The sequence below is a fragment of the Centruroides sculpturatus genome, unplaced genomic scaffold (genome assembly GCF_000671375.1).
Source record: "Centruroides sculpturatus isolate CEXI.00-Female unplaced genomic scaffold, Cexi_2.0 scaffold11, whole genome shotgun sequence".
NCBI classification, from domain to species: Eukaryota; Metazoa; Arthropoda; class Arachnida; order Scorpiones; family Buthidae; genus Centruroides; species Centruroides sculpturatus.
The window spans coordinates 327,933-339,891 of NW_019384501.1; the positions used below are offsets into that span (position 1 = coordinate 327,933).

General features: G+C 28.7%; 1 protein-coding gene across 1 annotated transcript; it reads right to left on the minus strand.

Annotated features, from left to right (window-relative positions):
• Window positions 1–5,034: 5,034 nt before the first annotated feature.
• On the minus strand, window positions 5,035–9,036 carry LOC111622092 (U24-ctenitoxin-Pn1a-like). Its single transcript, XM_023364410.1, has 4 exons — window positions 8,677–9,036; window positions 8,565–8,601; window positions 8,268–8,492; window positions 5,035–5,069 (listed from the first exon to the last, which is right to left on the minus strand). The coding sequence occupies exons 1-4, from the start codon at window positions 8,698–8,700 to the stop codon at window positions 5,035–5,037; spliced, it is 321 nt and encodes a 106-aa protein (XP_023220178.1). The 5' UTR covers window positions 8,701–9,036.
• Window positions 9,037–11,959: the final 2,923 nt, after the last annotated feature.

Genomic DNA, 11,959 nt, shown 5'->3' on the forward strand with positions numbered 1-11,959 from the left:
AAAAATAGAATAAAAATTAATTGTTTTTTGCCTCTTTGTTTTTACTATTTACTTTTCTGTGTAATATATTGTCTACTTGGACTTTCAGGTAGAAAAAAAATATTTTGTTTTGATTTTTAAGATCTCCTCTCTTTCAGAAAATTCACCAGTATATGAAGTCCTATTAATAAATAACGTCCAAGTTGAGAATATACACAAAGAATAAAATAAAAATATTTTTTCGCCATTATATCTAACAATATTTTCCTAGTAAACAATTATATATATTACAATATAAAAGTAAGCTTATAATAAAATATTGTCAGTTGTCATATTTTACAGTAAACAATTTTCTCGATGCAAGAAATTTCAGAAGAATATAAATAATTCAAGGGAAGAAAAAAAGAATAAATCTGAAAGAGATCATTTACTTCAGAATGTTGAAAATGTTCTTCTAAATATGTTAGAAAATTATAAATAAATATATAATATAAATATAATATAATAAAAGTGTATATTCTTTCTTGTTCATTCTCTTTTTGTTGTTGCCATAGTACTTTATTTCGTTTAAAAAAAAATTAGAATTTCTTGAAGTTTTATACTATTTCAAAGTAAACTGTGTTAAGTTTATTGTTTTTTTCTTTTATAAATATTCACAAACTATCGATATTTCTCGTATTATTTAAGTACAGGTGCACGAGAATATAGATAATCAATAGTGTGTAGTTGCATGGTCATTATGCTTTTCGATTTCGCTTCTCTTGGGGAGCAAATCCTATATCTCGGCTCCCATGAAAGATATAGGACAGTTTAAATTATAAAATCGCACGTAGTCTCAAGATTAGTACAAAACGTTTGTAAAAAATAACGTATTCCAGTTTATAAATGTTATTTAATTTATTCAATGTAAAGGTGTAAAGAGGATGAAGAATTGAATAATTTATTTAATAACTTAGAGAAATGAAGAAGGAATAACCAAAGAAAAATTCGTTTCTAATTATTTACAAATTATATTACTTACTTGGTTTATCAGGAGTAAAACTGATTTCGTCTTATGGGACTTTCAAAATTATTTCCAAGGTAGCATAAATAAATTTACGTGTATTCCTTTGCAAGTTTTGCAGTCATTAATGTATTTGTATTCAATGTATTAAAATACAGAAAATGGTTTTAGACTAATTAAATGGTGCTCTTTAATTTTTTCATTGGAACATTTACGTTACCTTTGCTTATTAAAAAGTTAAGACATAAGTGATATCGAATTGATTTTCAAGATCAACAAAAAAAAACTTCTATCTGATTTTGCATGCATAACTTCCTATGTAACTATATTAATTTAATAAAATTGATATAAAGTAGACCCCCTATAACACTGTTGATATTTCCGTGTTATATGAATTCCATGTTGTACGAGTCACTTAGATTTTACAAATACGCGTGCCGGGCTATGAACGGCTCACGTATTTGTAAAATCTAAGTGACTAGTACAACATGGAATTCATATAAAACAGAATAATCAAGTGTTATAGGGATCTACTGTATAGGATGACCATAATTAAAGGTTTCTTATATAGAGCACTCTAGCTATAACTAATAAGTGGATTGATAGTAAAATTTGTATACAGATGAATGCAGAAAAGGATTTTGCAAAAAAAAAATATAAAATAATAATAATTTCTTCTTCTTCTTCTTCTTCTAATAATAATAATAATAATACTTCCACTAGGGAGTTTACAGGAAAATACACGAAATAACGTATTTATTCGTTCCGTATGGGGCATGCCTTCTGCAGAGGCTGTTTACTGATATAAGGAATGTTGCTTAGTATGTACTCTTATTGTTCAAAACCGTGTTCCGTATTGCATAATTCTTTTAGTCTAGTTATATTTGCAATGTTGAACATTATTCTTAACTACTCCTTAATGCCTCGCACTATTAGAATTCTAACTAGTTCAGTCACCTGGTTTTGCTATGCTAAATTTTACTAGTGACGTTATTATTATCATCTCGTGGTATGATTTTTAAGATGGCTGTTCTTGCTGGAATAAATATATTTTTGTATACAGTTTAGTTGGAAAACACAGTAAACACAGGATACACAAAGCGTGGAGCCTACTAGTTTGGTTTTCGGGAACGATTAAGTTCTGGAGAGGCTTCTGTCAGCCTGTGGACTGGCTCTATTGTACGGTTAACACTTGATAGGGTTGAAGATAACAGAAACAATATGCCAACAATTCTTTTAACAGAGAAGAGAAACTTTTGTTACAGTGACAAAAATTTCTTTGGTATTAGAAAATGTTATTTCACAATTCACTGGTTCGAGAAAAAGACGAATAAAGAAAGAAATTATATATTTTTTCTTTACATTTTACGTTGTAACTATACAAAATTGCTAAAGATTTTTAATATTAAATGTAAATTATAAAAGTATAAAATATTATAAAATTTTTATTTATATATTTCCGTATATATTTAGACCACTTTTTTTTATTTTTTTAAAGCAAAGTTAATCTAGAAGTAATTTGAAATAAAAATAAGCAATTTTAACGAGATAACATTATATAAAAATTGCATAAAATTCGAATTAATTTAGTGTGAAATGAGCTGAGAATGCTTATACTGTATAAATATCTTATATATCTAATTAGCAAGACTTTTCATCTGTAATAAAATGTAATTTAATCATTTTTAAATGTTAAATGTTATTTTTCTTCATTAAAATTCAAATGAAAAATATTTAAATATAGCCAACAAAATAATTTTTACTTTTCCGGCTGTTATACATGGAAAGTATGGCGATCGATCAAAAATTGACCCCCCCCCAAGATTTTGGGCTCAGGGCACCTTTGAACATCAAGAAATGCAAAAAAAAAAATTGGGTTTTTTCTGTATGTATGGATGTTTGTATGTATGTGGAGAGCGCGATTTTTGTTCACCCTGTTTGAAGCTTCTATGCTTTTTGTATAAAATTTCTAAAATTTTTCAGGGAGGTTTCTTTATTAGAGGGATTGATGTTAAATTTGAGATAAAGGAGGTCGTTTCTAACTTCAGTAGGTTCGGATTTTACTCGTTATTATCATTTACAAGTTTTTATAAAACCCATCCCTAACCGTCAAAATTAATCTTTTTGTTTATTTTACAATAGTTAAAAATATAAAAACTTTTTAATAAAATATAATAACAAACGGCTCCACCAAATTTTGTCGGGAAAGTTAAGCAACTTCTTGCTGGACTTTTTTTTTAATTAATTAAATAATTATGTAGAAAATTGTTTGTAATCCCAATTAAACGCTTTATTTAATTATTAATTAATTAATTACAGTCGACCCCCCATAACACTGTTGATTATTCTGTTTTATATGAATTCCATATTGTACGAGTCACTTAGATTTTACAAATACGTGTGCCGGGCTGTGAACGGCTCACATATTTGTAAAATCTAAGTGACTCGTACAATATGGAATTCATATAAAACGGAATAATCAACAGCGTTATAGGGGGTCGACTGTATAGTTAAAAACTAATACGAATTTATTGGATTGGACTGATTATTGTGAAAGAGGTGTAAGTCGGCTGTCGGCAACGGTTCCTCCCATGGTATTCATCCATCCATGGGCGAGTAACCTCAACTGATCTAGCTACATATTATTTTTTGGTCTATCATCTTCGATTGTTACACTAACCTTGCGTATGACTAGCTCTACAAATATTCTCTTCCTTATAGTCTTTGGCTATGTAAAATGTGAACTGTAAATTTATTATTGTAACTTCCAAATGTGAAATGTAACTTTATTAATAGCATTAACATAAATTCTTTGTTAGGATAAAATTTATAAATTTATATTTACAAATAAAATATGTTTGAATAATTGTCTTTCTTATTTTCAAAAGTATCTTACATTAAAATATATATTATTATCTTTATTTTCTTTCGTTTCAGAAGAGATCAATAAACTTGTCGTTGATAAAGAAGTTAACTTCAACAATCAGACATTCAGTTCTTTGTGATATATCAAGTACAAGTCAAAGAAAAAATATATATATATAATGGAAAGAGTAAATCTTTATCTAGAAATAGATAAATAAAGATAAAAATGTATAGATATTGAGTGAGAAAGAACATCGAGATAATGATAAAGTTGTGTTTGGTAATTGTATATTATACTCAATAATAAAGGAAAAGCATTTCTGTGTAGTGTGTTTTCAAATAACCTGAATAACGACTCACCAGTGACCAGTGGATAAAATCACTGAATACTGATAGTTGGTCCTCCTCTGACCAACGGATTGATTATATAAAGTTTCATTGTTTTCTTCTCGTGTCTAACACGTGATAAAAGTCTCACCAGGAGACAATCTTCTTGATAGACCATGTGTTACGTTGCCTTATCCCATCAGTCCAATATAATAACTTGAATTAATCTTCTTACTTCGGATAATGCAATTATAACCGTCTGCTCTTATCAAGAAGCACAACATAATCATCAGTATTTTGAAAATATAGAAAATATTTTACAATTACAGTTACTCTCAACATTACAAATAGAATTAGGCAAATATTTATTAATAAAAAGAAATTTATGATACATGCCAAATTATTTTTATTGTGTAATTATTTGAAGGAAATATATTGGTAATTTAATCAAATAAAGTATAATATATTAAAATTACAGGACATATCGATTGGATATCTCCTGCAATTTTTTTGAGTTAAATAAAAATTAATTAATTAATTAATTAATAATTTTTCACAGTTTTTTAAAATATATTATGTTTGTATTCCTTATTTATGATTTAATTTGTACATAAAAATAAATGTTTTTTCTTCTTACTTTCTCCCTGTATGTTTTTTCCATAATAACAACTGTATACTTACTTTTGCATCCCCTGTATATAAATAAGAATGTTTGCTTGTTTGTTCGATATACACTCCTTGGCCGTTGGACCAATTGCTACGAAACTCGACAGTTACGTTTACCTACTTCTATATAACATAAAAACATACATCCCATCCCAAAATATCTATTGGTTTTCTCTAAATCCATTAATTTATATCTACATTCGATTTGCTGATTTACACGTAGCGAAATCTATTAGAAAAAATTTAACAAAATAATAAATTAAATATAATTCTTATAAATAAGGATATAATTTAAAAATATAAGGGTATTTCAAAAGACTTTTGAATCATCCTGTATATATTATATTCACTTAATTGTTGTGACAATAATATAGCGCGAAATAGATGTGCTATATCATTAATGTGACAGGTAGTATATAGCAATTGTCTGCGTGGAATCGAGAGTGTTATCCTAGGAAACGGCTATCCGAGTATCGCGATAAACATTACAATTGTAGGCTAAAATATCCAATGTCTTTACGTGGTTTTTGTTTTAATATTTGTTATATCACACTATTTGATTTATATAACCATAAATTTATATAAACCATATTTGATTGATATAACCATATCTTACGTAAGAGTTTAGTAAATCCGACCCCATTCGAGATCTGATACATGATTCTCTATATCTTCCCAGTTTCTTGACTTTTAACCACTAAAACTTAATGGCATCCATCCCCTAATACACAAACCTCCCTGCAATATTTTAGAAATTTCGACAAAAAGTACAGGAGTTATTAAATTTCAAAATGGGTAAACACAATCATGCCCCCACACACGCTAACATATACAATAATTAATATATATAATAATTAAAATTAATTAAACATGAAATATTATAAACGAAGGAACAGCCTTAAATTAAGACATCTTATGAACATTACTCAAAAATAATAATAATAATAATAATTTATTTCGAAGTTCAGTTATTTAATCATTACATTTTAAACAATATACATATCAAATTGCTATTTTTATACATGAATACATTACTCAAAATTATATATTTACATTTAATTAAAGTTTAAATATATTATATTTACATATAATACATTTAAATTTGTCTTATTGAACTGTTGACTTTCTGCATCTTGTAAGGGAAATTACATTGCTTTTAAATGTATAAATTTAATTAAAATTCATTACTCCATCATCATATATTCACTTATTTCTATAATAATTCATTTGTAATGCATCTGACAAGAACATTTAATTACATTTTTCATATATTTCTTATATATTATCATCCACCCCTTCGTATAAACCTTTCCATTTAAAATTAGTTTAACACCAACTTAAAATTTTTATTTCGTTCCTTTGTAATATAATAGTATATAATAAATTAAAATAAACTTTTGCATATTGATTAACGTTAATGTTCAAAGTAAGTTTTTTTTTTTTTTGCAAAATTTCGACTTTTTCTTGCGTTTATTTACTTTTTATAATTGAGAATCGATTTATTTTTATTTATTTTCACATAAGTAAAAACGTTTGGTAACAGAAACTATGCTAAATTCCCGACTCTATCATTAGAGAGAGGATTTTTTCATGATTAAAAATTTGCAGTGGCCGAGTGAATTAAGCCACTGAACATTAATCTTGAACTGGCGCCCACAACAGGCTGGCCTAAGCAAATTTTCACTGATTTTTCACATGTCTAGCACATAAATACTTACTTTCCCGTAGAAAGTTCTCTCACAAGACATCACCCGGAGCCTATCTAGTGCTATATCGTATAAAAAGAGGATGGCTCCCGGAAAGACGTTTCTTCGTGGAACTCAGAATGAACTAATGGTTTCATTCACTCCATCATGGCAAGACTTTGCTTTAGTAGAAAACACGTGCTCGTCATAATAGTAATAATATAAAAATCCATTTACTAAAATACATTTTTAGAAATGATTGAAAGGAACAGTAATTAGGAACCGAAATTTGTTTTAGTTTCACATGTGCAACTAGCCTTATGGGGAAGCAAAATGCTCTTCATCCCGTATCATCTGCTGCAACGTGCTACATTCATTTCAATCAATACTAAAAAGTCTCAGCTTTTCTAAAAAAAATATATTACTGCAGATAATTCTTGTTAATACATTAATCTTTTTTATTTTAATTTTTTAAATATTTCTTCTATTATTTCATGATATAAAGCATTTTTTTAAATACTGTATTAAATAAGTAATTAGGAATATTCAATTGGTTATAAGTCTTCTGTAATATTACCTCTTTAAGACAATTATTGATAAGATATTGTACAAAGATTATACATGATTATAACTGTACAATTCGCTAGAATTTTTAAGAATTGTAATTTAAAGACATTTTTTTTTAAATAAGAAATCGCATACGTCTTACATCATGTGTCAATTGTACACTTTTTAATATCTTAANGTACAGTACCTAATTTATATATAATTTATATATAATACTGTACAGACGATAGTTAAACTCAACTTACCCTCCCAAACTCTCCGTAGCGTGGCGCTAGACGGCGGAAAATAGTTCGGCTGCTTGTCCGCGATGACGAGTTGGCAATGACGTTTTACCGCGTTTTACGCGTCCCGTTATACGAATACTGCCACAATTTTTTCGCCGCGTCATAGGAATCTACGTTATTGGAACCCGCGTTATAGGAGGGTCTACTGTATTATTATTCCTCATATGCATCCAATTGTCAGTTTAGCTCTATAATTATTAATATATGTTTGTTTATTGTATATTATGTAACACCGTACAAACTATATGCATATATTTGTCTTTTAATAAACGCGATGAAGGCGCCCATAGGTTCCATGTACCTATGGTCTCTTCCCCCATCCTATCTTACTTTATTTCCTCCTCATTCTAACATTTAACTCTTCTTTCTGCTTCTGATTCTGGGGCTATAACTATGAGTGCGATCCATAACCAATTCACACGATGTAAAAATAGAATAAAAATTAATTGTTTTTTGCCTCTTTGTTTTTACTATTTACTTTTCTGTGTAATATATTGTCTACTTGGACTTTCAGGTAGAAAAAAAATATTTTGTTTTGATTTTTAAGATCTCCTCTCTTTCAGAAAATTCACCAGTATATGAAGTCCTATTAATAAATAACGTCCAAGTTGAGAATATACACAAAGAATAAAATAAAAATATTTTTTCGCCATTATATCTAACAATATTTTCCTAGTAAACAATTATATATATTACAATATAAAAGTAAGCTTATAATAAAATATTGTCAGTTGTCATATTTTACAGTAAACAATTTTCTCGATGCAAGAAATTTCAGAAGAATATAAATAATTCAAGGGAAGAAAAAAAGAATAAATCTGAAAGAGATCATTTACTTCAGAATGTTGAAAATGTTCTTCTAAATATGTTAGAAAATTATAATTAACTTACAGTTTTTCAATTTGTCGTCTCTATCGCGGTGGCAAACGCAAGATTTAATTTTTGTAGAGGGTTGAGTTATGGGTGTGCCGTCTTTGCGCCAACAGGAACAGAACTTTCCTTCGTTGTGACATTGTAAAGCCGCGTAATCACCATTCGATTCGCAAATGGGCACTACTTTAACCGGTGCAGAACTCTTACTCGCCTTTTCTCTGTGTTCCTGGCACTCGCTCTTTTCTGAAAAGAAATGCAAAATTTTCTCTCCAGTTTCAATATTAATTAACTTCTAAATATTAAAATGTGACTCACTTTGAGCGGAAGAAATCGCTATTAAAGCGACACCAATCTGAGAAAAAATAAATAATTCAGATAAATATTTTGTAGACTATTTTAAATTAGAAATTATTCAAGAAATTCTTACTAGGAGTATCAAATATATCTTCATCACAAAATTTATTGTAGCTGCTCTGAAAAAATATAAAAATAAGAGTAAACTTGGTCAATACTTTGTCTTTTTAATCTAATATTTAACTTACAAAAACATTATTAGACACATTAATTGATTTTAAATTGAATTGGTGTGAATTGATGAGACAACGCAACTCCAAAAGTTAGCCTCCTCGAAAGATTTTCTACGGGAAACGGGTGATAAAAATCATGCGGTCAGTCTGTTGATCAGGCACGAACCCGAAACCGACTACTGTAAGGTCTCTTTTTATGCGGATTATTTTAATGCGATTTTGTAGTTGTGCGGTTTGTATTTCATCCAAAAATTTCTTGGACAAACATACATATAGGCTTGTTTAGGAAGCCCGCGTATAGACAGTCTCCAAAAATCGTAAAACGCTCAAAGCACACTCCATTTGTTCCAATGACATATAACATTTATGGATGTAAAGGACAGCTAGATCTACCTTAATCGCTTTAGTTCCTAGCAATTTTTGATATAAATGTAATTAAACATAAAAAAATACTTAAAACTGAAAAAAACGAAAGAAATGCGTTAATTTTGAAGAAAAAGCTTCAAAGTTTAACTTCCTTTGTTTCGCCCTTCTGTGAAATTTAACACCGATGAGTCATTGTTTACACAACTGGGTGACCTTGAGAACATCTGGTTTTGGATTNACTAATAATAATAATAATACTTCCACTAGGGAGTTTACAGGAAAATACACGAAATAACGTATTTATTCGTTCCGTATGGGGCATGCCTTCTGCAGAGACTGTTTACTGATATAAGGAATGTTGCTTAGTATGTACTCTTATTGTTCAAAACCGTGTTCCGTATTGCATAATTCTTTTAGTCTAGTTATATTTGCAATGTTGAACATTATTCTTAACTACTCCTTAATGCCTCGCACTATTAGAATTCTAACTAGTTCAGTCACCTGGTTTTGCTATGCTAAATTTTACTAGTGACGTTATTATTATCATCTCGTGGTATGATTTTTAAGATGGCTGTTCTTGCTGGAATAAATATATTTTTGTATACAGTTTAGTTGGAAAACACAGTAAACACAGGATACACAAAGCGTGGAGCCTACTAGTTTGGTTTTCGGGAACGATTAAGTTCTGGAGAGGCTTCTGTCAGCCTGTGGACTGGCTCTATTGTACGGTTAACACTTGATAGGGTTGAAGATAACAGAAACAATATGCCAACAATTCTTTTAACAGAGAAGAGAAACTTTTGTTACAGTGACAAAAATTTCTTTGGTATTAGAAAATGTTATTTCACAATTCACTGGTTCGAGAAAAAGACGAATAAAGAAAGAAATTATATATTTTTTCTTTACATTTTACGTTGTAACTATACAAAATTGCTAAAGATTTTTAATATTAAATGTAAATTATAAAAGTATAAAATATTATAAAATTTTTATTTATATATTTCCGTATATATTTAGACCACTTTTTTTTATTTTTTTAAAGCAAAGTTAATCTAGAAGTAATTTGAAATAAAAATAAGCAATTTTAACGAGATAACATTATATAAAAATTGCATAAAATTCGAATTAATTTAGTGTGAAATGAGCTGAGAATGCTTATACTGTATAAATATCTTATATATCTAATTAGCAAGACTTTTCATCTGTAATAAAATGTAATTTAATCATTTTTAAATGTTAAATGTTATTTTTCTTCATTAAAATTCAAATGAAAAATATTTAAATATAGCCAACAAAATAATTTTTACTTTTCCGGCTGTTATACATGGAAAGTATGGCGATCGATCAAAAATTGACCCCCCCCCAAGATTTTGGGCTCAGGGCACCTTTGAACATCAAGAAATGCAAAAAAAAAAATTGGGTTTTTTCTGTATGTATGGATGTTTGTATGTATGTGGAGAGCGCGATTTTTGTTCACCCTGTTTGAAGCTTCTATGCTTTTTGTATAAAATTTCTAAAATTTTTCAGGGAGGTTTCTTTATTAGAGGGATTGATGTTAAATTTGAGATAAAGGAGGTCGTTTCTAACTTCAGTAGGTTCGGATTTTACTCGTTATTATCATTTACAAGTTTTTATAAAACCCATCCCTAACCGTCAAAATTAATCTTTTTGTTTATTTTACAATAGTTAAAAATATAAAAACTTTTTAATAAAATATAATAACAAACGGCTCCACCAAATTTTGTCGGGAAAGTTAAGCAACTTCTTGCTGGACTTTTTTTTTAATTAATTAAATAATTATGTAGAAAATTGTTTGTAATCCCAATTAAACGCTTTATTTAATTATTAATTAATTAATTACAGTCGACCCCCCATAACACTGTTGATTATTCTGTTTTATATGAATTCCATATTGTACGAGTCACTTAGATTTTACAAATACGTGAGCCGTTCNCGGATATGTCGGGGCTCCATCCCTCACCACTGGGCCACCCCATTGTATGACCTGGCCATTGGTGTGTAAAGTTAATACTGCAAATGTACAGAAAGTGTGTTTGTATGATTTTATCCAAAAATTCCAGCTTTTAAAAGACAACTTTATTTAAAAAATGTCATATTACATTGAATAAATTAATTTATTGTATACCAGTGTTTTTCAACCTTGGGTTGCGACCCCCAGGGGGGTTGCAAAGCCTTACATGGGGGGTCATGGGTAAAAGAAAAAACAAGTCCTATTCTACAATAAAAAAACTACAATTTTAGTGAGAAGGCTGTGCCTGTTTATTTTACAGTACAATTGGTTTTTCGATCGATATTTAGGTCTCAACAGAAAGAAAATTAAATACGTAGTTTTTAAAATCACTAATATAGTTATAATATGGCCCTGGGGGGTCGCCAGAATTTTTTAACTTGTAAAGGGGTTGTGTATTCAAGAAGGTTGAAAAACACTGCTGTATACAAATAACTTTTTAATGGGTTTTAAAAGAAAGAAAACTATCTTATGATATTTATAATTGTATTTGTGTAATTTTTAAATTATTTGCAACTTTTTAAAAAATTTCTCTTTTTTTTTATATTTAAAGGACAGTCTCATAATTCAAGTCCAGGAATAGTTCGCTGTCCTGCTTTTGATTTCAGTGAGCAAGAAGATGAAATTTCAATTATTTCAAGTTCAAATGTGGTATGTTTAGCTAAGCATAAATTTACAATTTAATAGAATTTAATTTTAAAAATAATTAAAGGTAGATCTAGTGTATTCTATACCTGTTTTGTCTGTTATCTTTGCATTGACTAAAATATAGAAAACAATATTTGATC

What these genes read in the sequence shown, in the direction of transcription:
- LOC111622092 (XM_023364410.1), bottom strand. Translation starts at nt 8,700, where the DNA reads ATGAAGATATATTTGATACTCCTA. An exon ending in AGATATATTTGATACTCCTA is followed by an intron (nt 8,602 to 8,676) that starts GTAAGAATTTCT and finishes ATTTTTTCTCAG; the next exon opens with ATTGGTGTCGCTTTAATAGC. An exon ending in AGACGACAAATTGAAAAACT is followed by an intron (nt 5,070 to 8,267) that starts GTAAGTTAATTA and finishes TTTTTCTAATAG; the next exon opens with ATTTCGCTACGTGTAAATCA.